This window comes from Drosophila bipectinata, chromosome XL, assembly GCF_030179905.1.
Source record: "Drosophila bipectinata strain 14024-0381.07 chromosome XL, DbipHiC1v2, whole genome shotgun sequence".
In the NCBI taxonomy this organism is placed as follows: domain Eukaryota; kingdom Metazoa; phylum Arthropoda; class Insecta; order Diptera; family Drosophilidae; genus Drosophila; species Drosophila bipectinata.
This window is the reverse complement of record NC_091734.1, coordinates 7,181,980-7,209,398: the sequence shown is the minus strand read 5'-3', so window position 1 is coordinate 7,209,398 and position 27,419 is coordinate 7,181,980. Positions and strand designations below refer to the sequence as shown.

Genomic DNA, 27,419 nt, shown 5'->3' with positions numbered 1-27,419 from the left:
CACCACAAATCATCCAGGAAAATGTTAAAGGACTTCACAGGACTCGCCTGTTTGTTTTGTGTTGCCTGTGAGTGTGTTTGTTGGCCTGGAATTGTTATTGTTTAATGACTGCATGATGTCCGATTTCGCTGGAACGCCTCGAGCCTCGGGCCCCGGCCCTCCGGCGTTGGGTTAACTTTCGATTCCCGGACGGTCCTCTAAGCCGGATTTCAATTAACGCCTCTTGCAGTTTTCGGTTTTTGGGGTTTTTGGGGTTTTCGATTTTGGCCTGGTTTGGTTTTTGCGGCCATATTGCCCGGCCGCAGGCCATGACCGGCCGGAATGCTAAGCAATCGCGTTCGGTTCGCCACTTGACTGACTGACTGAGTGACTGCCGGGCCTGGTGTGGCATGCCACACAGCTCATGGCACACAGCTTATGCCACATTTCAGATGAAACAACAATTGAAAAATTCCGCCGAGTCATTTGGCCATCGTTTCCAGCCTCCACCCACTTCGGCAGGACATTTCACACCCACAAATGTAGGCTATACCCATTTCCAGGACCGGATTTCAAGGCAATTGCTAATTGAAAGCTTTGGTCTACTTTGGTTTATATTGAATAAGTAATTATTGCTCTCAACAGGACCCCCTTTTTTGACAGAACCCTCTTCTCAGCCCACATAAGTACGACATGCTTTTTTCAAGTCTGGGTTTCAAGGCTGCTTTAGGCTGGAATATATGTATAATTATAATTATTGGTGTTGCCCTCATACATATGCTATTCTTTTCCCATCGTCCTTTTGCCAAATAAGTAGCTGTAGAAACCTCAACTGCTGACAGAAGCAGGCGAAGTAGGCCAAAGGATGTGCGAGTTGTGCAAATCAAAACACAATTGCCGGATCGAACAAATGAATTTGATTGCGAACCAAAGTGGCTTGTAACCGCAGCCTTCAGGGGGATGGGGCTGGGGCTGGGCGGACGGGGGCACTTGGGGCCACATGCATATGCAAACGTTCACCTTTTCGCTGGCCAGGACTCGAAGACGGAGACGAAAAAACCAAAAAAATAAAAAAAAAGTTGGCAGTCACATCAATGGGTCTGAGGATCTCCAAATGCTGCATTCTTGGCTCGTTCTGGGTGAGTATCTGTATCTGTGAGTGTGCTCACTTGGCTTCTACATAAATTTGCAATTTTCTAAATTCAAATTCTTTGTAAGTTGTCAGTCAGAAGGCAATTTCCCATTCCGCATGCACAATGCCAGGGAATAGTGGGGGGTTTTTTGGTCGCACTGTGCCATATGCATAGGCGCATGTTTCCAACAGTATAACTGTACAAATATGCAAGTGTGTGTGCTAGTCTGCGTGTGTGTGAGTGTGTGTATTTGTGTCAAAAGTTCGCCTACATTGCAGCCAGCAGCTTAAACATATCGATTCAAACACACACTGGCAAAAGCCACTTTAACTTTTGCTTGCTGTTTGCCGAGATTTTCAAGCAAAAGTTTCCTGCCCTTGCCCTGGCCGCAGCGCCGGGGGCGTCCGCCGAAGGGGGGGTTGCTTTACATCGGGGATATTTTTACATTAGTGTGATTAAAAATTAAAGTTCATCTCAACAAACATGCTAGGAATGCTGACGGTAGTCCTTCAAGTTTATTTTACATATATTTGTGGAATATATTTGTGGAAATATACCATTGTCTGGATAAATATATAATGGGAGAATGGTAGGCTCCCCCCCTCCTAATGAGCTCCTGCGCCACTGGCCACTATATATGGTGGCCTGCATCATCTTGCTTAGCTGGGTGAAAACTTTTAAGTTGCCCTTTCGCCAAAAATTAACCCAGAAACTAGAAGAGAAAGTGGCAGAATGTACGAGTCTGACCCAAAACTCACACCCCAAGCCGAGGCCCATCAAACACGGTGCTGTACAGTGCTACCCCACTAGGACGCACCACAAGGCTCATACCATATGCATATCCCTAATAAATGCAAATTCCCTTCCAAACACTTTTCATTAAATGCGTAAGTCCCCCCCCTCCCAGTTTCTTGTGAAAAGTTGGGAAAGTTTCTTACAAGAGACCCGACTGTGGCTGGGTCAGGGGCTAGGGGTCGCGGGTCAGGGGTCATGGTTAGCATAATGGATAGAGACAGAGCGATAGTCAGATCTGGAGTGGGAGAGAGAGAGAGCAGGCGATTCTTAGATTGAGTTTTCAGCTTTAGGGCGAGGTCTGGCATTCGCTTACACATCAATGATATCGGTATTATGGATTATATATTTTAGATAACATATAGGTTTCATACACTACGATTTCGGATTAGTATGAGACAGAGAGAGAGAGGGCGAGAGAGCGAGAGAGAGACAGGTGATGGCGGGAGAGAGCGAGGGAGGGCGAGCGAGCGATCGTTGAATGTTAGTAGGGGTTTAGTTAGTAGGAGATTATAGTTTTAGTTTCGGTTGCTTTTCGTAATACTTCTCAGAAGGAGAGCTTAAACACACACATATATATTTATAAGGACGATGCACAGAGAAACATAATAGGGTATGAACTGGTCTACTTCAAGGACACAAGTAGACAGGCTTCAAAATGAAACTGGCACTGGCCATAGTCCTGTACTATCTTTCCCTGTGCATCACTAGGTTTTTGGGGATTTCTTTAAGGACTATTAAGTGGCGTGTTGCGGACACGCCTTAAGGATACGATTGATACACTGATAACAGAATGGATGGGTAGAATGGATCATGACATGAATGATAAGACAACGTTCCTCTTGATCCGCCGCAAGGAGCAGTAGTAGGCCATCACGGCCCTTAGGCTCTTCCATTTTGTTGTCTGCTGGCCATTTCCGTTCCCGTTTCCGCCTCCATGGACTCGATCTCCACCTGCACTTCCACTTCCGCCGATTCCGCCGCTTCCGTGCAGAAGCTCCTCGGGATGCTCGCTGATGAACGAGGAGAGCGTCTTCATCGCCGGCAATGGCCTTGGACTGGGATTCGGACACGGATTCAGGATCTGATTCGGATTCGGATGGGGAGCGGAGCCCACGGGCGTGTAGGCGCTCTGATCGGAGGACGGACTATTCAGGTGGAGTCGCACCTGTCGCCGCTGGCGGGCCTGGTGCGGATGCGGATGCGCCGGCGTCAGTATCAGTCTATCCCTCTCTGTGTACCTTAAACTAGTGGTGGCGGAGCAGCCACAATGGTGATTCTGTGAACTGGCCAGCGAGGAGCTGGCGGATCTGTTACGACCCGACAATCCGGTCATCCGATTATCCAGAAGATACAAACAAAAACGTGAACATCTGCCACGACTGCCAGCGTGGAGAGGACTCCCTAGCTTCCAATTTTGTACATTTAATTAAGTGAGATAATTCCAAAATGGAAGCACGGGTAACTCCTCTCCAGCCACATTGTTTCTTTTGACAAACAAAAAAATTAATATTCTTGAAGTGGCAGCCGTGGTTCATGGTGTGGTTTTTTGTGATGGTGGTTGGTGGTTTCTGGAGTGGTGGAGTGGTGGAGTACTGGGTGGGTGGGTTACACTTTGGAGTGGAACTTGGAGTGGATTCGTGTGTGCCCAAAGATTAACCCGCCGCCGGAGAGTTGTCAACTTTGGTCCCCTGGGAGAGTAACTCTTCCGTTGCCTTTGTTTGTCGTCTTGCCATTGTGGGCCAAGTTAATTAATGAAATCGTGTTCACACACACACACACTTGCTATACAGTGACAATCTGACACCCTCGTACAAAGACACACACACTCTCTCACACGCCAAGGACACCAGCACGGACATGGACAATCCCGGCTAATTGTCATTGCTAATTTCCTTTTTGCCACCACAAAGACACAATAAACACAAACAAAAGTTCTCCCTGCCTATTCAGTGTGTGTGTGTGTGTGTGTGGGTCTGGGAGTCTGGGAGAGTGGTTGTGATGTGTGGGTGTGTGTCAGGATATCTGTCTGTGTGACAGCTCCATTCAAGTGCAAAGGCAAGACTGCAAAGTTGAAGCCTCAAACAGAATTCTATGGCAGATATTTTCTAATTTATTTCTCAGTTGAATTCTAACCTATTTATTTTAATAAAACTAATTCGTTAAGAGTCCATTTCAGCGCTGAAACGCACTGTCCTTTCTCTGATTAGATTAAGTCAAGGACCAAAACTGAAAACTTTTGATTTGAAACCCAATCAGATTCCTATAGCCCCGAAAAATGGGTCAAACCACTGAGAACCCACTCCCGTTTCCAATTCCCATGGAACATCTTTATCTGCAACCGCATGGATTCATCGAGGACAAGGACACAAGGCGGGTGGCGGGGACTTGCTAATTGCTAATTTAATTTAATTGAATCAGAATGGTTTGTTTTCCTTCTTTTTTGGTCTTGCGGGGCTTGCGGGTACTTTTGTCTTTTCTTATTTAATTCCTTTGTGTTTTTTTTACGGATACGGAGTACGGATATGCGGCTATACGGCTATAGGGATGTACGGATGTTATGTCGTCGCTTACGGTTCATCAAATACAGAGCATACGGAGCACACGGCGTACAAGAAGCTGCCAAGGCGAGCGAAGCCCAACAAAGTATGCTACACATTTATCAATTACGCTTACGGCACACGTCTCTATATGTATGTGTCTATTTGGTATGAATGTATGCGTGTATTCGTGTGTGTGTTTTTTGATTGTGTAAGTGTGGGTGTAAGGACAAGCAGAGCCGGATTATGTTTTATGTGCGTATTTTTTTTTTTGGTAACAACTTGGCGCGATTTGTATAAATCATTTTTGTTGGGCCCCTTTATGTCTTGTTTTTTTTAACTTTTAACTCTGCTTTTAAGTTTAATTTAGGAGTTATGCACGTGTCGTTATGTATACACTGAGAGAAGAGAATGGAAACTAAAATTAAGTGAGGTTTATCTTTTGAACTTGAACTAGAAAATAGGTATAACCTTTATCTCCAAAAACCTTTACATCTCAAATTATCTTATTTTTTATACTTTTCGATCTTAAAACAAAGCTTTTTAATCAAAAACCTCTCAGTCCTCTTAATTTCAACTTCTTCCTTTCATTTCTCTCAGTGTGGGTGTACGGTTTAGGTGTTAATTTGGCTTTTAGGTAACTTTAGAGCTCTTTTTTTTGGGGGGTTGTGGTTCCAACTTACCGCTGGCTGGGACTTTTGCTGTCCGAGGAGTGGGCCGCGCTGTTGTTGTCGTCGTCGTGGACCATGGCGCTGCTCTTGTGGTGCCGCTTGTGGTAGCCGTCGCCGGCGCCACCGCCTCCTCCGTCCGCACCGCCGCCTGGGGCACCTCCCGAAGGACCTCCGCCGCCACCTCCACCGCCGGAGCTGCTCGTGCCCGTGGGACTGATGACGTCCGTGTCGCTGTTGCAGTCGTGCACCTGGCGGGCCACATCCTTGACAAATTTGCCGGCTCCATGCTCATGCTCGTGCGTTTCCATCTAGAAGGATAAAGGGATAAGAGGATGAAAGGTTGAAAGGATCAAGAATCAAGGTTTCAGGCCATAATCTGGCATTATTAATTTTGGCTCTTGGCTTTTCGGCTTGAGGCCTCTGACTTGGCTTAATCAATGGAATTTAGGCTCTTAAAGGCTAATTGTGCAAATACACTGAACAAAATAAGCACTGGCCAGTAAAAAGGATTAAAAACTTTTCACTTAAAAGTGTTCTAGTATTTAGGATTCAGAAGGTATTCTCCAAAAGGCTCTCCATAGAGGCTCTCTCTATAACTTATAGTTCCTCAAGCGACCTACATTTGTGTCGCGCACTGTACTCTCCAGTGCATCTGCCTGTGGCACCTTCTCTGTTAAACAATTTTGCCCCACGGTGCATTTTAAATCGGATGATGTTGACGATAATAATTAAACTTTGATTTGATTGCCTCCGACACGAAAACTTGGCCAACTCTGACTGGGCCTTAAGGTGAGCACTTGGCCAGAGCTAACCGGAAAGCGAGTAGACGAAAGAGAGGGCTATACACCAGCAGAGAGGGAGAGGGATAGGGGGCGAACGGAAACGGAAACATTCGACCATGAGCTGTGAGAACTTTTGCCAGAAACATGGCTTTAACATTGCATTATTGATTCCCTCCCCTCGGCCGGAGGAATTGTCGGAAAACTGAAAAGCTGAAAATTTATTTAAGAGCCGATTCGGTTTGGCCTTATTGCGAAATTAAAATTGGCACAAAGAATTGAAAAATGAACCTTGTTTGTCGATGATTTTCCCATCAATAACATCGAGAAATGAAAATAAAATAGATTCGAAATTAAAAGTACACGTGGGCTGCTGGCTAGTGAGAAGTTAAGACTTTAAATGAGTTTAAATTTATTAAAAGGTTACATTAATAAAAGGTTAACATTCCTCCTATCTAAAAGCTAATCACAGACTGCAGTGTCTTGCCCCAAAAAAATATCAAAATCAAGGAAGGCACTTTGTCAGGATCAGTCGCACAGAACAGGCCACTTGTTAGCCAAAAACCATTATTAATTTAATGCCAATGCTGGCCAAAACCAACTTAAAGTGAGCCAAGTGAGCCAAAAGCCAAAACCCGAAAGCCAAAAGTACTTATATAAGTGCTCGAGAGCCGCAAACTTGAAAGCTTCGATTTGACCATTGGGACAGATTGCCGATGGTGTTTCGTCCTGTATCCGTATCCTGGCTTCCAAATACACACATATGCCATGTATTAGTCAGTGTGTGTGTGTCCGTGACAAAACTGGCAAAATCCGGCGGAGGGTTTCAATTTGGCCTCCGGGTCTAAATAGGGGAAACCGCATAACATATCTGGCGGGATTTGTATGCCGTTCCCACCAATTAGTTGACAAATCGGTTCACTGCCAGATTAAGCTTCACTTGTGAGCTCCCACACACTACAGCACAGACCATAAAAATAGGTATGAGCATAGTTCCCTAGTCCATAGTTACCCAAAGTTTTATTCGTTTAAATAAAGTCTTGCAGTTTAAACTCCTTTAGGAGATATAACTCCCTCCTCTCTAATAGCTCCTATTATTTTGGCCTGCATTGTAAAGCAACTATTAGAGATCCTTGCCACCAGCAGATGCCCCAGGACATGGCAATTAAATGCGCCACAAAACTTGATTGGAATTTATTGTGGTTGCAGGACTGTCAAAATTCAGAAGCCGTGTTAATCTTCTCATTCCCCCAGCAAGGACGCCGCCACAAATAGTCCTGCCGGAAAGTTTCGCCGCCTCGCTGGTGAAGTGCTCTTGTGGGAGTCCTGGTCTCGTGTTTTAATTAGCCAATATTCCGATGGCAAATCAGAGGGATATAGCGGCTATAGCTAGGAATTCCAATTTCCTGCGAATAATTTTTGTAATGCACAAATTGGCGGACAAATGGACAGCAGACCACGGACAACGGACAACGGACAGTAGAAAGTTTTATGGGTCAGCTTTGATTTCCTTGAATGCCTTTTTAATAATTCACCCATGGCTGGTCAGCTTGGGGGTTATTTTTGTTTTGAAAGGACACCGGGACGACTCGGGGCGAGGGCAAAAAACTAATTTTAAAACTTTTAATCAGTTTTGAAATTTCATTTTCGTCTCCATAAATAAATATCAGGTTAAGATAACCCGTTTGAAGCGGCTAATCCTTATTTTCGTTATTTACTTTGAAGTAATTACTACTCGTATTTTATAGTTGGTCCTTTTTTTCGACGCCATCCTGTGCCGGCTATATCATTAAAATTTAGCCGGACATAACCGTAGAGCTCATAATCAAAAGTGTTTAAATTTTATGCCGGAGAGCGTAAAGGATAAAGGATTGTCGTAAGGACAAGCGCAAAAGGAAGCCTTCCCATTTGGGAAAAGGACATCTTGTGGGAGAAAGTAGAAAGCAAATGAGTTAGGCACTGAACGGAATCGTTTAGAGTCCGTTTCTGCCTTCTTGGCCTGCAGTTTGGAAGTGCCAGGACTTTCTGCTCGGTGTAGGTAGTGAGCTCGGGACAAATTGAGTGACACATGTCCCAAACAGACCATAAGGACTCTGTCTCCCTGCCCCCCAGTGTGTGTGACACAGGATGTAGTTGAGTGTCCTGGACACTGAATGGATATGCGATACAGTGCGGGATGGAGGACGGAGGGATGCAGATGCAGCACTTACCGTATATAGGCCCGTTGCCGTGGTCCCCGAGGACGAGGAGGAGGCCGCCGCCGCCCCTGTGCTGCCGTAGTTGAGCTGGGAGTGATAGCCGCTGGACAGGATCTTCTTGTGTGCGGATGCATGCGCCCGGTACGCGCTCACGCTCAGTTTCATTGTGGCATCCACTCCACTTTAGTTGCTTCTACTGCCACTGCTGATTCTGATGCTGATGCTGATGCTGCCACTTCCACGCCCACTTTTCAACCAGTCCTCCTGCCGCCCACGCCTATGTTAAGTGTTCGCCCCTTAGCCGTGGGCGTGGCCTTTGCTCCTCCTTTTTTTTTCGGTTGCTGATGCTATTTTGGCGCTCGAGTGTAGGTGTTGCTGTCGCTGCTATCCGACGCCTACCTGCAATATTGCTGCTCTGTTGATTTTTATATTGTAATGGCTGCGATTGTCGCCCAGGGGGCCTGGCTTCTCCTGCTCCTAGTCCTGCTCCTGCTTCTGCTAGTGCTTCTGCTGCACTTGCAGTATCTGCGCTTTTTTTTTGATGTTGCGGCTATGGTTGAGCTAAAAATATTCGTGTTTGTTTAGCGACGCGCAATATCTTTATTGCGGTTGCTGCCACGCTGTTGAAATGTTCCTGTAATGCTCTCCGCAATATCGTTTATGGATGCCTCTGTATCCTTGTATCCTTGCAATATTCGTAATTGTTTCCTTTTTAGTTGCTAGTTGTTGCAGGACTTTAAATATTTTAATTTTATTTTGGCCCGGTTGTCGTTGCTGTTTCTGTCGCTTTGGCCTCTATTGTTGCTGTAGTTGCTTTCAAGTTGCCTTGAATTGGGCTTAATTGAGTGCCCACGGGCGACGTTTTTGTTGTTTTTACAGTGGGCGTGGCACAAGGACGTGGGCGGAGAAAAGGGCAGGACAAGAATGTCGACACCCGAGCACAAAGCAAACTTTTTATTGCCGCCTTCGGTGGCGTTTTCAGTTGCTGTTGCTGGTGTTGCTGTTGGTGTTGCTTCTGTTTTTGATGCGAAACAAAGACAAAGGCCTCGGCCTCGTCGCTTGACGGATTGTTGTTGTTGCTGCTGCTGGTGCTGTTGGCCAGAAAACCCGGGCCTAAATGCCACCGTAAAACAACCCGTGCCCGTGCTCCCGTACAAGTGTCCGGCGGAGAATGGGTTGCCCGTGTCTGGGACGGTTGCTCAGTTTTAGTTAGAAACGGAGGCCATAAACGGAGCTGGAACTGCCATCGTGGCATGTAGCTGACTTTCTGCAAGGGACGGGGGCTCTTCTCGGAGGCGTGGCAACTGAAACGGGGGCGTAGTCCATGGAACGTGGGACTTCCCCTGGAGAATCCTTTGTCGTTCGTTTGCTTTTAATTGTTTGTAATTTTGTTTTTAGTGCTCTAAGGTTGTGGATTGTTGTTGTTCTTGTTCTTGTTCCAGTTGTTGTTGTTGTTGTTATTCTTGTACCAGTTGTTGTTGTTGCTTTTTTGTGTATCTGTGTGTGTTATTGTTGTTAAGGCCTCATGTCACTTTAGTTACAAGTATCTGTAGCTGGTGCTGTCGTATCTGTATCTGCATGTTTATTTGTATATGTAGTTGCTGGTGGTGTTGCTGTTGCCGCTGTTGTTGTTGTTGTTGATGTTGATGTTGATGTTGTTGCCTGTAGGCGAAGAAAACATTTTGGTTAAGTAAACATTAAAGTGGAAATTAATTAAAATGTCTAACAATTTAGTTACATGCAAAAACACACACAGCACACACACCCTCCGAAAACGATTTGGTTTTCAATGAATACCAAGAACCAAAAGTCGTTTAAAGGGCAACCACAGCCAAGTCGAGTCTTCCTGGCAATTTACCAGATCCTGTTCCCGCCACATCCTCTCTGTGCTGGGGCTCTTCTAGGTTGCAATTCAAATTAATATTGCCGGAGCTCAGCAAACACTCGAACAAGTTGTTTCCACATCAAAAATCATTACCGAGCCAGGAACGTGGCAGTAACATATATATATTTATAGATAATATATAATTAATTAACAATTTAAATTATAAGAGCTCATAGCCGCCGGAGGGCAGCCCCGATTCAGACCCATTTGCAGTTAAATACCAAAAGTTTGCTTTGAAAACAAGCACTCGCAGCTATGTAGGGGGGGGGGAGGGCGGACAAAAAGGGGTCAAAGGTGGCCGAAAGGTGGGTCTCGGTGCCAGTGGCGCTGTGGCTGTGTGCGGGTGTCAAGTTGGGTCAGCACAAAGTTCATTAACTCTGTGGCAAGTTTGATTTGTGCGTAATTGAACCTTTTGCATGGCCAAGTGGCTCAACTATCGTGATTGATGGCCAATGATTGATTGGGATGAGCCGGGCCAGGAGTTGGTCCTAATTAGCCCTGGACCCCAATCAATCACGCTGATTAACTCAGCGCTCTCGCTCCCAGTTAAGTTTCAGTTTCAGTTTCAATCGGAAGTCAGCAATCAGAAGGTGAGCCAAATTGCCAATAAATGTTAATTCTAAAGACATCAGTCGGAGCTCCAACCGGGGCTTGTAATAAATGTATTGATTGAAGCCAGCAATCAATTAATTTGCCACCTAGTCGCTCTGTGCAATCAACCGCTCTTAATTGAATATTCATATGGTACGGGCTGGCACTCGATGGGCTATCTGTATTCATTGAACCCAAAAACAAACTCAAACTCAAACTGATTCCGAATCTGAGACTGTGACATCAATCGGGCGAAAGGCAATCATTAGGCAATCAATCGAGCATCAACGCCCTAATTCATTCATTCAAACGGACACTCAACATTCAACATTCACTTGGCATTCACTTGCCGTTCATTTAATACAAATTCGACCCCAATATATAGACAATGGTCGAGTCCTGGCAAACGGATTTATTACCAAGAATCCTTGTATTAAAGCCCAATGACTAGACGGCCGGGGGGAGCCACAAAGAATAACAAGGATCTCGGGAATTTCATGTCTCCGGGAGGCCGTAAACATGTCGCAAATGTAAATCAAAAGTATGACTGGCTGACTGGCTGACTGACAGACAGACAGACAGACTCTGTTTCAGATTTCGGATTTCAGGCATTGTTGGTGGATGTTCATGTAAATCTTCCTTGGAGAGTAGTTGGGGGCTTAGTAACAGGACACGGCGATTGGCCGTAAAACTCCAGCAATTACAACACAAAATCCATAGGGCCCAAAGGCAAACATTCAATAAAGACTGTAAACTAAATAAACGAAGGCTCAAGCTTAGGCTCTGGCTCTGGCAACGGACTTTAATGAGACTTATGCACTGAAAAAAAATAGATAGCTATATGACATCAAGTAATTATATATTCAAGAAAAATAAGGCATGTTGGGTTACCTATTCATAGTCCTAATTTTATTTTATTAATTCTTATGGTATTGTTTCTGTTTTTTTGTCAGTGTCCTTGCCCACCTCTACTTCATTTTGCCGAGTCGATGGATTGCACCTGTTGGCATTTTATACACACACAACGATGGCACATAAAATGTAATTATAAAGCATTCAAACATCCTTACAGGGGGCGGCTAAAGGTTGCAGGAAGCCAAAGGACCAAGTCCGAAGGACCAAGGGCAGAGGTGCCTGGAAGGAGCCAAACAAAGTAAGAGACTTAACACTTTGTGCGAACGCTTAACCAGCTTAAGGATCCAAGGGAAAGGAGCCAGCAGGAGCCGATGCTGATGCTGATGCCGAAGCCCCGAGAAGCCAAAGGAGCCGTGCAAGTTTTATGAGTTTCTGCCTGGTCAGGCTGGCCATCCTATGGACTCACACACACATATATTGGTTGATGTACGTATTGAAAACGCTTATGTGTGTGTGTGTGTGTTGGTATTGTACGCATCTGTATCTGCGCATTTTTCTACATAAAACTCAATGAAGCATCCACTGACAGTCGAGGAGATAAAGAAGAAACTGGCAGCAACTGCTGCTGCTGATGCTGATGCTGCCCCTTCCCCTTGGCCCAGCCCGGCCCGGCCGATTTCAATTTCAAAATGTACGCTCCATTGGGCAGTGAAAACACCACATAGCATACCACCACCCAACCACCCACAGCACCACCCCTCCCCTTCGGCCACAACAGCACAAAAAGTGACATTAAAAAATGGTAGCCACTTGTCAGGCTGAAAGAGAAGGCCATAGAGCAATAGAAAGAGACGGGGCTGAGATGGGGAGAAAATATTTATCAAAAACTTATCGGCCGGGTCACGCGGCGTATGCGTTATGTAAAAATCATATTTAAAGTCAACAAACAAAATACAAATAAAGCACAAAACCGCTCACAACATTTTGATTGGTTTTTCGGTTAGTTAATTAGAGGACACCAGGACACGTGTCCTGTCCAAGAAATTCCCATTAAAATGCATGACATTTCCATTCCTCCCTCCTTTCTATTTTGTTTGGCCCTTAAGCGAAGATTTAAATTATGAGCGATGGTCGTGGATAATATGTAGTGTAGTATATAGAAGTCACGGAGGCTATCTTCCAAGCCAGTCGCCGCTGCTACACTCTTTCAAAATGTAAAAGGGAGTCATGTTTCTACTTTGCTGCATCCTTGAGAGGAATTTTCCCACTACCAGTAACTATATCTACATCATTGGCAATTCCCTTCCGATTCTCACGCGATTCTCTTCCTTAAACGATTTCTAGATCGATTCTCCATCAATCTGCATCAAAATCTGACTACGAACTACTTTTTAAATTTTTTTTCCAATTTTTCCTTATGGTAGCCCTGTAAAATCGCGGATTTTCGTATATGGCCCCAGTACCATATCTATATCTTGGCCAATACTTAGAAGATTCTCAAGCGGAATACCTTAAACGATTTCTAGAGCGATTCTCCGTCAATCTGCATCAAAATCTGACTACGAAATATTTTTTCAATTTTTTTCCAACTTTTCCTTATGGTACCCCTGTAAAATCGCGGATTTTCGTATATGGCCCAGTACCATATCTATATCTTGGCCAATACTTATCAGATTCTTACGCGGAATAGCTTAAACGATTTCTAGATCGAATCGCCGTCAATCTGCATCAAAATCTGACTACGAAATATTTTTTCAATTTTTTTCCAACTTTTCCTTGTGGTACCCCTGTAAAATCGCGGATTTTCGTATATGGCCCAGTACCATATCTATATCTTGGCCAATACTTATCAGATTCGCACGCGGAATAGCTTAAACGATTTCTAGATCGATTCTCCGTCAATCTGCATCAAAATCTGACTACGAAATATTTTTTCAATTTTTTTCCAATTTTTCCTTATGGTACCCCTGTAAAATCGCGGATTTTCGTATATGGCCCAGTACCATATCTATATCTTGGCCAATACTTATCAGATTCTTACGCGGAATAGCTTAAACGATTTCTAGATCGAATCGCCGTCAATCTGCATCAAAATCTGACTACGAAATATTTTTTCAATTTTTTTCCAACTTTTCCTTGTGGTACCCCTGTAAAATCGCGGATTTTCGTATATGGCCCAGTACCATATCTATATCTTTGCCAATACTTATCAGATTCTCACGCGGAATAGCTTAAACGATTTCTAGATCGATTCTCCGTCAATCTGCATCAAAATCTGACTACGAAATATTCTTTCAATTTTTTCCAATTTTTCCTTATGGTACCCCTGTAAAATCGCGGATTTTCGTATATGGCCCAGTACCATATCTATATCTTGGCCAATACTTATCAGATTCTTACGCGGAATAGCTTAAACGATTTCTAGATCGAATCGCCGTCAATCTGCATCAAAATCTGACTACGAAATATTTTTTCAATTTTTTTCCAACTTTTCCTTATGGTACCCCTGTAAAATCGCGGATTTTCGTATATGGCCCAGTACCATATCTATATCTTGGCCAATACTTATCAGATTCTTACGCGGAATAGCTTAAACGATTTCTAGATCGAATCGCCGTCAATCTGCATCAAAATCTGACTACGAAATTTTTGTTCTATTTTTTTCCAATTTTTCCTTATGGTAGCCCTGTAAAATCGCGGATTTTCGTAAATGGCCCAGTACCACTGCTATATCTTGGCCAATACTTATCAGATTCTCACGAGGAATACCTTAAAAGATTTGTAGATCGATTCTCCGTCAATCTGCATCAAAATCTGACTACGAAATATTTTTTCAATTTTTTTCCAATTTTTTCCTAGGGGTAGCCCTGTAAAATCGCGGATTTTCGTATATGGCCCAGTACCATATCTATATCTTGACCAATACTTATCAGATTCTCACGAGGAATACCTTAAACGATTTGTAGATCGATTCTCCGTCAATCTGCATCAAAATCTGACTACGAAATATTTTTTCAATTTTTTTCCAATTTTTCCTTATGGTAGCCCTGTAAAATCGCGGATTTTCGTAAATGGCCCAGTACCATATCTATATCTTGGCCAATTCTTATCAGATTCTCACGCGGAATACCTTAAACGATTTCTAGATCGATTCTCCGTCAATCTGCATCAAAATCTGACTACGAAATATTTTTTCAATTTTTTTCCAACTTTTCCTTATGGTACCTCTGTAAAATCGCGGATTTTCGTATATGGCCCAGTACCATATCTATATCTTGGCCAATACTTATCAGATTCTCACGCGGAATAGCTTAAACGATTTCTAGATCGATTCTCCGTCAATCTGCATCAAAATCTGACTACGAAATATTTTTTCAATTTTTTTCCAACTTTTCCTTATGGTACCCCTGTAAAATCGCGGATTTTCGTATATGGCCCAGTACCATATCTATATCTTGGCCAATACTTATCAGATTCTCACGAGGAATACCTTAAAAGATTTGTAGATCGATTCTCCGTCAATCTGCATCAAAATCTGACTACGAAATATTTTTTCAATTTTTTTCCAATTTTTTCCTAGGGGTAGCCCTGTAAAATCGCGGATTTTCGTATATGGCCCAGTACCATATCTATATCTTGGCCAATACTTATCAGATTCTCACGCGGAATAGCTTAAACGATTTCTAGATCGATTCTCCGTCAATCTGCATCAAAATCTGACTACGAAATATTTTTTCAATTTTTTTCCAACTTTTCCTTATGGTACCCCTGTAAAATCGCGGATTTTCGTATATGGCCCAGTACCATATCTATATCTTGGCCAATACTTATCAGATTCTCACGAGGAATACCTTAAAAGATTTGTAGATCGATTCTCCGTCAATCTGCATCAAAATCTGACTACGAAATATTTTTTCAATTTTTTTCCAATTTTTTCCTAGGGGTAGCCCTGTAAAATCGCGGATTTTCGTATATGGCCCAGTACCATATCTATATCTTGGCCAATACTTATCAGATTCTCACGCGGAATACCTTAAACGATTCTAGATCGATTCTCCGTCAATCTGCATCAAAATCTGACTACGAAATATTTTTTCAATTTTTTTCCAACTTTTCCTTATGGTACCCCTGTAAAATCGCGGATTTTCGTATATGGCCCAGTACCATATCTATATCTTGGCCAATACTTATCAGATTCTCACGCGGAATAGCTTAAACGATTTCTAGATCGATTCTCCGTCAATCTGCATCAAAATCTGACTACGAAATATTTTTTCAATTTTTTTCCAACTTTTCCTTATGGTACCCCTGTAAAATCGCGGATTTTCGTAAATGGCCCAGTACCACAGCTATATCTTGGCCAATTCTTATCAGATTCTCACACGGAATACCTTAAACGATTTCTAGATCGATTTTCCGTCAATCTGCATCAAAATCTGACTACGAAATATTTTTTCAATTTTTTTCCAACTTTTCCTTATGGTACCCCTGTAATATCGCGGATTTTCGTTAATGGCCCAGCACCACATCTATATCTTGGCCAATACTTATCAGATTCTCACGCGGAATACCTTAAACGATTCTAGATCGATTCTCCGTCAATCTGCATCAAAATCTGACTACGAAATATTTTTTCAATTTTTTTCCAACTTTTCCTTATGGTACCCCTGTAAAATCGCGGATTTTCGTATATGGCCCAGTACCATATCTATATCTTGGCCAATACTTATCAGATTCTCACGCGGAATAGCTTAAACGATTTCTAGATCGATTCTCCGTCAATCTGCATCAAAATCTGACTACGAAATATTTTTTCAATTTTTTTCCAACTTTTCCTTATGGTACCCCTGTAAAATCGCGGATTTTCGTAAATGGCCCAGTACCACAGCTATATCTTGGCCAATTCTTATCAGATTCTCACACGGAATACCTTAAACGATTTCTAGATTGATTTTCCGTCAATCTGCATCAAAATCTGACTACGAAATATTTTTTCAATTTTTTTCCAACTTTTCCTTATGGTACCCCTGTAAAATCGCGGATTTTCGTATATGGCCCAGTACCATATCTATATCTTGGCCAATACTTATCAGATTCTCACGCGGAATAGCTTAAACGATTTCTAGATCGATTCTCCGTCAATCTGCATCAAAATCTGACTACGAAATATTTTTTCAATTTTTTTCCAACTTTTCCTTATGGTACCTCTGTAAAATCGCGGATTTTCGTATATGGCCCAGTACCATATCTATATCTTGGCCAATACTTATCAGATTCGCACGCGGAATAGCTTAAACGATTTCTAGATCGATTCTCCGTCAATCTGCATCAAAATCTGACTACGAAATATTTTTTCAATTTTTTTCCAACTTTTCCTTATGGTACCCCTGTAAAATCGCGGATTTTCGTATATGGCCCAGTACCATATCTATATCTTGGCCAATACTTATCAGATTCTCACGCGGAATAGCTTAAACGATTTCTAGATCGATTCTCCGTCAATCTGCATCAAAATCTGACTACGAAATATTTTTTCAATTTTTTTCCAACTTTTCCTTATGGTACCCCTGTAAAATCGCGGATTTTCGTATATGGCCCAGTACCATATCTATATCTTGGCCAATACTTATCAGATTCTCACGAGGAATACCTTAAAAGATTTGTAGATCGATTCTCCGTCAATCTGCATCAAAATCTGACTACGAAATATTTTTTCAATTTTTTTCCAATTTTTTCCTAGGGGTAGCCCTGTAAAATCGCGGATTTTCGTATATGGCCCAGTACCATATCTATATCTTGGCCAATACTTATCAGATTCTCACGCGGAATACCTTAAACGATTCTAGATCGATTCTCCGTCAATCTGCATCAAAATCTGACTACGAAATATTTTTTCAATTTTTTTCCAACTTTTCCTTATGGTACCCCTGTAAAATCGCGGATTTTCGTATATGGCCCAGTACCATATCTATATCTTGGCCAATACTTATCAGATTCTCACGCGGAATAGCTTAAACGATTTCTAGATCGATTCTCCGCCAATCTGCATCAAAATCTGACTACGAAATATTTTTTCAATTTTTTTCCAACTTTTCCTTATGGTACCCCTGTAAAATCGCGGATTTTCGTATATGGCCCAGTACCATATCTATATCTTGGCCAATACTTATCAGATTCTCACGCGGAATAGCTTAAACGATTTCTAGATCGATTCTCCGCCAATCTGCATCAAAATCTGACTACGAAATATTTTTTCAATTTTTTTCCAACTTTTCCTTATGGTACCTCTGTAAAATCGCGGATTTTCGTATATGGCCCAGTACCATATCTATATCTTGGCCAATACTTATCAGATTCGCACGCGGAATAGCTTAAACGATTTCTAGATCGATTCTCCGTCAATCTGCATCAAAATCTGACTACGAAATATTTTTTCAATTTTTTTCCAACTTTTCCTTATGGTACCCCTGTAAAATCGCGGATTTTCGTATATGGCCCAGTACCATATCTATATCTTGGCCAATACTTATCAGATTCTCACGCGGAATAGCTTAAACGATTTCTAGATCGATTCTCCGCCAATCTGCATCAAAGTCTGACTACGAAATATTTTTTCAATTTTTTTCCAACTTTTCCTTATGGTACCCCTGTAAAATCGCGGATTTTCGTATATGGCCCAGTACCATATCTATATCTTGGCCAATACTTATCAGATTCTCACGCGGAATAGCTTAAACGATTTCGAGATCGATTCTCCGTCAATCTGCATCAAAATCTGACTACGAAATATTTTTTCAATTTTTTTCCAACTTTTCCTTATGGTACCCCTGTAAAATCGCGGATTTTCGTATATGGCCCAGTACCATATCTATATCTTGGCCAATACTTATCAGATTCTCACGCGGAATAGCTTAAACGGTTTCTAGATCGATTCTCCATCAATCTGCATCAAAATCTGAGTACGAAATATTTTTTCAATTTTTTCTAGGGGTACCTAGGATTTTGGAATATTGGCCTGTACCATGTCTATATCTTGGCCAATTCTCGCTCGACTTCTTATCAGATCTAGTTTTTTGCCAGTTGTTGAACAAAACCCAAGGACCTTTGTAAGGGTGTAAAATGTAGAGGGATTTGGTAGAAAAGAAAAATTATAAAAACATACACAATATATTGTATGTCGGTGTGCTGGGACTCGGATGTATATCTAAATAGGGCATCAATAAATCTTTTGGCTGAAAAATCCTCTGCATTCGCTTGACCCACATTTTGCGCTTAAAAGTTGTTGTTTCCTTTTATTTTTCTTCCGTTCCGTTTTTTTTGGCCAATTACGATTTCAGTTAGGTAAGAAACTGGTAGCCCAGATCCGTGAGATACAATTGTGTTGTGTCCTTTTTGGCTCTGCCTTGGTGCGTGCTCTTTTTGGCAGTTTCTCCTTCACTTTTTTCGGTTTTGTTAAGCAATCCCTTATCAACGATTATGTCAAATGTTTGGCCACTAAGTAGCCAAGCTGCTGTCCACTAGGCTCGTCCTTTGTCCTTTTTTTGTCTTTCCTTTTCCGTTGTGGTTGTTGTTTTTTGTTGAGCTTAAGACGAGGACAAGCAGACAAGGAGCAAACAGGAAGCAGAGCCAGTCAAGCAACAAAGAAATCGCACCGAATATGTTATGAATATGAAGTTGTGCGTGGGCAGTGGGCTTGGGACTATGTCCTGTGGACTTTGCGGCGAGCTGAAGCCAAATGTTGCCACTGCCATGCATATATAGAGAGCCAGGACTTAAGTGATTCCAGGGGCTGGCGAGCAGGGGTGGATCCAGAGTAGGTCAAGCAGCTGCTGGCCCCCAAAAGCAAGACCGAAAGCGAAAGCAGCAAGGCAGCAAAGCAGCAAGCTCATGTAAATTTTGTAAACTGAGCCGCAGCATAAATTAGGATGAGACAAGATTTGCATGAGGGAGCATCACACCGCAATGCCACGGATGAGCCTCGTCCCTGGCCCCTGGCCCCTGCTCCTGCCAGTTCCGTCCCATGTCCTCAAAATGAGCAACGACTGAGTGCTACCCACCGACTAATAACCAAACAAATATATATTTTGGTAATTAAAAAGCAAACAGAATGATTAATTTAAAATATGTGAGCCGCAAAAAGTGTCCATTGTTTCGGTCTCTTTTGGCATTTAAATATCAAATATATGGTATATACAGAACATATACAGCAATGTATATATATATCAAATATAAATGGCAACAGTCATTGTTTGGACATTTTGTTTACTTTGTCGGCCAAACCAGAAATCATACAAAAAAGCATTATTTAGACCAAGAATAATAATAATGATGAGAGAACATGAAAAGGCAAAACCAAAAAGGCGAAAACATCTGTCGGTGGTTGTAATAACAGGAATTGAAATCATGATTTGCATACAATCAAAATGTAATTCCATTATAAAAAGTGAATTAAAACGAATGCGATTGAGATGAATACGAAAATGTAACAAAGTCAATCGAGGCATTAAAGCTTTAAACGAAATAAATTGCTTACGGGATTATAGATTTGGTTGCGAAGATATTTTATAATAATCGGCTTAATTCATAATTTTCAACAGGGTAATTTTCAGATTATTGATTAGAAAACCGAGTCGAACTTAATTAATTTGACATTTTTTTTTATGGGAACGAGGCCAGAGTGCGATAACCAAGTCCCCATGGAATCGGTTCTACCTTAATAATCGGGCCATGAGAGGGTGGCTTTCGTTATGCGTTTTGGCTTTCAGGCTGCTCGTTACGTGGATTGCCATTGCCTCATGCATAAACATGGCTAAAATCCCCACAGCCTTCTGGCTCTTCTGGCTCTCGACCCCTTCCCTTCTATTTAAGCCGCCCCCACATCGAAAGATGAAGCAATTTGTGCGACTGTGATTTTGTATCAATTGCCAGGGCCTCTGGGGAAAATCGCTCATACGCCGCGTGAGCCGAGAGTGTAATAAATTTTTTACTCCCAGTTTAGGTTTAGGTTTTTGCTTTTCTTGTTTTTGGTTTTTTTTTTGTTTTCGTGGCACCTCTTAAACCGATTTATTTATCGCCCAAAAACCAAAACCCTTGCCACGCATAATAAAGGTCATATATCAGGCAGCGGAGCTGGAAAGGAAAATGTCTTCCTGTTTGTCTTCGATTCGAGTCGGGTGGCGGTATTGCCGGGACGAGTGATTTATATCCGTGGCAGGAAGGCGGCGAGGGAAGGAACCCTTTTGGTTTTCGGAGACAGGACTATGTATGTAAATAAGCCAGCCGTCCGTCCGGGCATACAGATGCGTAAAATTCAATTAAAAGAAAACTGTTTTCCCAGTGAAAGGAATAACGAAATTACTCGCAGAGGGAAAGCGTTATCCTTCGGTTCAGAGCGGTGCGGTTCGGTTCGGTTCTGTTCTGTTCAGGGCATAAACCGTAACCGAAAGCAATAAAATTATTAAGCCAGAGCCGGAGGAGCGAAGTGAGCGAAAATAAAGTGAACGCTGGGGAAATGAGGGCACACAGGACATGCCGGGACTGAGCACATATCCTTGCTATGGCTCTTGCTCTTGCTATGACTTCGGATCCTGCTCCGGCTCCTCCAGTGCCTCCTGCATGAATCATGATGCAATGAACGCAATCACCAGGCATTATCATCTCGCCTTTCCTTTGGCTTTTCCGCGCAAAGTGAAAAATCATTCGCAGAGATGTTGAATTTTTAATGCACTTTGGCTCCGGCTCACCGCATCACCGATGGAACGCCAGGATAAGGCGTGGATCCTTGGCTTGGTGCCTGGGGACCCTTGGCTCCGTTGGCTTTTTTGGCTTCCGAGGCGATTGTCGCCCTAAGTGTGTCAGTTGGTTACGTAATTGTGGCTCTTAAGCCATGTGAGTTTCGTGTTCGGCTCTAGATTGTTTTGGCCACCTGGTCGGGCTGCTTAGCATTCGAATGGGCCCACCCGGCGTATACGTAATGCACACCAGGCGCCTTAAAGCAGGCAACGGGTGTGCGTCTCTCTTTTGGTGCTTCTTATTAGCTCTGCCCCCCACACTTTACTCTTAAATTTGTTAAGTCTTTCCCAGCTTCATCATTTATCTTCATCGCTTAAAGTAAAGCCGACAGCTTCCTTCTCATGAATTTCGGTGAATCGATTATAGAACCTATACAAAATTCTTATGAATTTTAAAAACAATTGCTCCACTGCCGGAGGCCACTGCTGGAAACAATGGAAATCAAGGTGTTCCCACTGATTTAAGGACACGAGCCCACAGGCACAGGCACAGGCACTGGCGCAGGCTCCCTAGATTGTCGACTGCTGCTTATCCCGTCGCTCGACTCAACAATTTTTCAATGTCGGAGCGTCCCGCTATTGCGTCCTTACCACCTTGCCGCCGTTTGAAAAATTGAAAAACGTTTTAATGGCAAAGGCAACGCCACGGCAATGGAAATTAATGGCCAGCTGTTGGTGGCTGTTGGCTGCCAGTCGCCAGTTGCCAGTTGGCGGGCGTTTAATTTTGTTCAATCGCTTCCAAGCGAGCCATATTACGCATACGCCCCATGTCTGGGGCCAGTCGAGGCGAGTTAATGCAATCCACGGACCAAGGAGACGAGGGGTATTAGCCTGAATTGGCTTAATACTGCAGGGGCTGGATAATAAAGCATTCCCGCCGGAGTTGCCTACCGATACCGATAAATTACGATTGGGAATTGCAATCGGTGGCATTGCGAATATCTCCCGTTAACGCTTTAATTGCTAGGACTTCGCCGAAAGGCCTGGCGAACTGGCTAAAAGGACAACAAAATCGATGGACCTATCACAAAAATACGTCCATCTATATTTAGGCGAAATGTATTTTAAACCAAATTGATTTCTGGCTGGCAAGGCCAAAACAAACGCATAAATAAGTTATCTGTGCGGCGGAACAGTGACAAGTACCAACTCAATTGGCAACACGAACATCAAATGTTCCGCTCCTTTCAGTCAAGTTGAGTCAAGTGAAGGAAAGTGAATCCCGTTTGCCATTGAAAATTTTTGATAATCAAATCTGAATACTTCAGCTCCGGCTTTGAGTTTTTCGCACAATGGCGTCTTAACATCCCGCCTGTCACTTTCACTCTCAAGCTCACACAGACACAGGCCCAGACACACGCACAAGCGAACCCTTCACCATTTCCGTTTCCGTTTTCCATGCTCTCCTTTCTTTCAGCTGGGACGCTTCATTGGATTGGCCCCTTAATGCCTTTGCACTTAATTGCACCCACACAAGCTTAATAGAGATGGCACAAATATTGATATATGTATATTCATAACGAAAAAGCCATAGAGCCCTAGAGATACGAATAAATAAAGAACTAAAGAGTTTCTTCAAGGTTCTCAGACTCTAACCTTCCTGATGGATAATAACTCTAATAATATTCAATGTATTTCTTAACCGATTAACGATATTTTCGATAGGTTTGCTCGCAACTCTGCTCTCATCTCTAACGCACAAGATACCGTTACAGGAGGTGCCGAAAGGCAGCATAATTATTTAACGCCTCGCATCAATCAACTTTTGTCTGGCTGTAAAGTGTAAGCTAATTAGCTTAAATATTTAATTGAGGCAAATAAAATCTGGCCTGGAGTGACTGAAAGTATGCGAAGAGCATATTTGCACCCACTCAGAGGAGGCGACCGGGCGGGGGGGGAGCCGAAAGGGAGAGTCACGCACACACATAATTGGCGGCACACACAAAAGTTGGCATCAACTCGTTCGCTTCTTATTTTCAGCTGCTCCCCCCCAGTGCTGGAGCCCCCTCTGACGATGCCCCTGTCCGCCTGTCAATTCCAATTCAAATGATGAACGGTGAGCAGTCCGCGGGAGGTGGCCGGGCCGGGTGGCGAGGCGGGGCTAGGTCACAGTTAGTCAGTCAGCCCCCCGCATGTGCGTCAAATTACTTCCGCTGGATTTGAATTTGTTGTTAAGGCTGACGACACAGGGTACACACAAAGAAACGAAATGTGATTTGGCTGGGAGGACTGAATAGTTAAAAAGTCGGTTAAGGTGAAAAATATGCACCCATCAAGATCATTTCATTCGCAAATGAATGAACCCGAAAGCTCTTATAGGGAAAGTAAGACTGCTAATTTGAATAATTTTTTTTGGGCTGTGCAGGAGGCGGAAAAAATGTAACCAGCTCAACGACGAGCTCAGCTGGCTGAGCCTGCCTGTTCCCATCAAATGGCACACTCACGCACCCACACCGGCGCACACTAACAGCGACTTTCACTCATACAATTACGCGAATGACAGGAAAAGTGCGCACAATGCGCATGAAAGCATAAAAAGCAACAGCAATGGCAACAAAAAGGAAAGTGCCACGGCACAGGAAGCTCGAATGTGTATGCAATGAGCGAGGCGAAGAGAAATGGAAAAATTATAAAATACGCTCACACACAGGCCGAGAGGAGTGTATGCGAGACACACACACACACATACATCTATACACAAGGCAGATGAATGCCAATTAAGCCTATACTTGAACCCCGGCTTCGTCGAAGGACGAAGGACCTCGAATGAAAGGGAACTTTCACTGGCAATCAACAAAAGACGCTCGTCGAAATAATAAATGCGTTAAAAAAGGCAAACACACACATACTGGCAGATGAATGAAAACGCACGCTCGCACAGGAATGTATACACGCATGCATACATTTATGTGAACATCCTTACATCCTTGCAGGCAGTCAGTCGGCAGTCAGTCAGCCAGGGGCTTAGGCAGAAGGGGGCTAATACTATTTTTCAAAAGTCTGCAAAGTTTTTAGTTTCATTGCTACATCATAATAGGGATTACGAGGGATTAAGGATAGTCTCTAATATCTATGGTCTACAAGCGAACAGGGGCGGACAGGACATGACTGGACTATTGTGCTGATGAAGAATAGTTTTTAATTCGGTTCTCTCTCTCTGAGAATATCTATAGGTCCCCTCAAGTACCGGGTAGCATTACCATCACACACATTTTAAAATCAATTTCAAAGAAAACCAAAATTATAGATAATTACCATTAAATTGTTCGTTAGAAACCCCATTGTTACAAAGTCTTTACCCAATAGCTATTAATTATTAAGTCAGCCCCCCCTGCAAACGCCACTGCCTACATGTGTACACTTGTGTGTAAAATAAAAGAACACGGCGAAGGGGCGTGACGAAGTATGGCTGAAGGTGCCTGGAGGGTCCTGCTGGGGTGTGAACAGGGGCCAGAGGCAGGACAACCACCCAGAGCATCCAGCGCCGCAAGAACCACCCACAGACCCTCAACCAGCCGAGTCTCAAGTCAAGTCGGGGCGCAAACACAAAAAGGGAAATTGTAATAAAAATAATTGACAACTATTTGACATGCCTCATGTCCGCACACACGCAAAAGCCATGCAAACAGCCCCCATCCTTGATGCCCCACCCGACCATAAAACAAGGGCGGCGGGACTCTGGAGTGGGCAGGGCAGGGGTGGGCAGGTTTGGTTGGAGCCCTCATGTGTGCGGTGTTCATGGTCCCTGGTGTGCATTTACGGAGACTTCTTGAAGTCATTACGGAACATTTTTGGGGTATATCTAGGAGATAATTCATCAAGAACTAATTGATGGATGTTGCCCTTTTGATGATGGATTTGCCTCCCAGGAAGGAAAGTGTTCGCCTTGAGCTAGTACCCACTGAGATCCTACTTTAAAACCGGCTTTAAACAATTCCCTTCATTATGTGACAGAATGGGTTCATCTCCGTGTGGCCTTTGCTTTTGTGGAAAGGTCCTTCAACCCTTTTAGGAAAAATTCTGTGATTGATTGCAGCCAGCTCCTTTCGAGCTCGAGCTGCGAGGAAACAATAATTTTTCACTGCGAGAGCGTAATTAAATAAAAAACTGTACAAAAAAGAGGCGAGAGCCATCAAGATTCATCAAGATTTTGCATAAAACGGAAAATTATGTTTGATTGATTCGCCGAGCCACAAAAATGAAACAAAAAGGTCGAGTGAGTGTGTGTTTGGAACCCAATCAAAATGGAAATTATTGGCAAGAAGTGTCTGTTACATGGCGACTCAACACCCTCCCAGGATGCAAGGATCGCACAGACCAGAAGGGCCAAGAGGACAAGGAGGGGCAGGACATTCAAATGAAACACGTTCCGGCTAATAGGCACGTACCACGCAGTAGCACCGAAGCGAATGGCCAAGATGTGGCGATAAAGCTGACTCTGACTGGCAAATGAGTTAGTTGCCGGCAGTGGCAAAGGACACCGCGCCAAAAAGGTACGTGCAGGGGGAAGTCCTTACAAAGGAGCCGGGATGAAGATGCTTCGTTCACGCTAACCAAAAAGGTAGCTGCGATTTTTATGGCTCCTGGTGTTTGGCTTCACGGGTAATCGAAAGTTGAGGTAAACAGGGTCGAAAAAAAAGCAAAAGGTGAAAGTCGGAAAGTCGGTAAGCCAGAAAGTAAATGGGAAACGAACTGGAGTTTAAGTGGGTGATTTTTCAGGTACTGTACGACTTGTTAAATTGACGAGTTTTCAATAAAGTAAATAAACCAAAAAAGGAATCAAATTGTGGCTGGAAGGTGAAAGAAAAGAAATGATATTGCCAATTTGAAAAAATGGCTCAAACAGATCGAGTAATTAATGCAAACGATAATGTGATTTTCAATCTAAAGGAATTATTAATGACCTCATTAATTCCCGAGCAAGCCTCTCACTATTTTTTTGCGTCAACAAAGTGTGAAAATCTCATTGCGAGTGAGAAAAGAATAAAGTGTCCAACTATTTTTGAATCATCCAATCCTCTGTGCGCTCTATGAGCTCTCTGTGCTGGCGTAATAACATTTATAAATAATCTCTATAAAACCTTTTTCAACTTGGCATCCATTACGGACACATTTGTCCGCTCGCACACACTCCCATACTGAGGCACTGCACGAGGACACAGATCCTGCCAGACCATAAAATCAAATCAACTGAAAAGTAACAAAAAACTTGGCCAACTAAATGCAATTTATGAAAAAGCACACACTATCGGTGTTGCCATAGAGAGTGTGTACGTGTGTTTATGTGGATGTGTGAGTGAATGTGTTACAATGCAATCCTTTCCTTGGAGGACCTCCTTGCGGGCATGTGTATGTGTGTTTGGGTAGATGTGTTGAGTGCATTTCGTTCGTTGGCAGCTCATCGTTGGTCTCTGTAATTTCATTAGGGCAGTAGGGCAAACCCACACAACCACAAACTTGCTGCCACACACGCACAGTGTGCAAAAAAGCATGTATGTATGTATGTATGGATGTATAAATGTATAACAATTGCTATTGTTTACTTTATTCAATTTTCACACTTTCGAGATTCTTTCAATTTAGGATTTACGAAATTGAACGAAGCAAACATCATTTTTGGCGCCCAAACGTGGGACTTCTTTTTTTCCATTGTGCAAACACTGAACGCCTTGAACAAGAGTTAAGACGTGTTAAGCAGCTGAGCTGAAATTCAGTTCACTTTCACTTAGCCAAAAGCCCAAATCCTCCAGCCGGCAGTCGCCTCCTCGCCCTCATCCACCCCCTCTACTCCATATCACACTCAATCAATAAAAAGGGAAATCTCCACCCGGCATGGCATAGTTTTCCTCTTTGCATTGCCATTTCCATTTTCATTTCCATTCCCATTTCCAAGCCAGCTGCCAGATGTGAGCTGCACGATGAAATCAAAATCAAAAAGGCTTTAACAATACTTTTCGTCTTATGCGCGTACCATATTATGTAATTGTAGGGCTCACACACAGAGAGCCACTGGGTCTCCGAGTCTGTGAATATGTGGTTCTGTGTTCTGTGTGTGGTGTGTGTGGTATGCGGTGTGTGTTTCTTTGTTTGTGTGCTTGGGTGTTTGGGTGTTTGTGTGTGAGAGAGAAGCACTTCATTTCTTGGCATTTCCTTTTGCCATTCAGCATTCGTACAGAGAGACAGAGAGACTGGCACACACATGGTC

General features: G+C 43.2%; 1 protein-coding gene across 14 annotated transcripts in view; it reads right to left on the bottom strand.

The window, feature by feature from the left end:
* The window catches only part of Cngl (Cyclic nucleotide-gated ion channel-like), an 83,857-nt gene that overhangs the window by 17,719 nt on the left and 38,719 nt on the right, over nucleotides 1-27,419 (bottom strand). For 12 of the 14 annotated variants that reach the window (XM_070277038.1, XM_070277035.1, XM_070277033.1 and 9 more), the window contains exons 3-4: nucleotides 8,105-9,754; nucleotides 5,128-5,423 (exon numbers count right to left, since the gene is read on the bottom strand). In XM_070277038.1, the coding sequence (XP_070133139.1) occupies nucleotides 5,128-5,423; nucleotides 8,105-8,257 (449 nt within the window). In that variant the 5' untranslated portion in view covers nucleotides 8,258-9,754. Of the gene's footprint in view, nucleotides 1-2,581; nucleotides 3,215-5,127; nucleotides 5,424-8,104; nucleotides 9,755-27,419 lie in introns of those variants that run through there. The other 2 variants (XM_070277074.1, XM_070277040.1) reach the window with 2 other exon arrangements.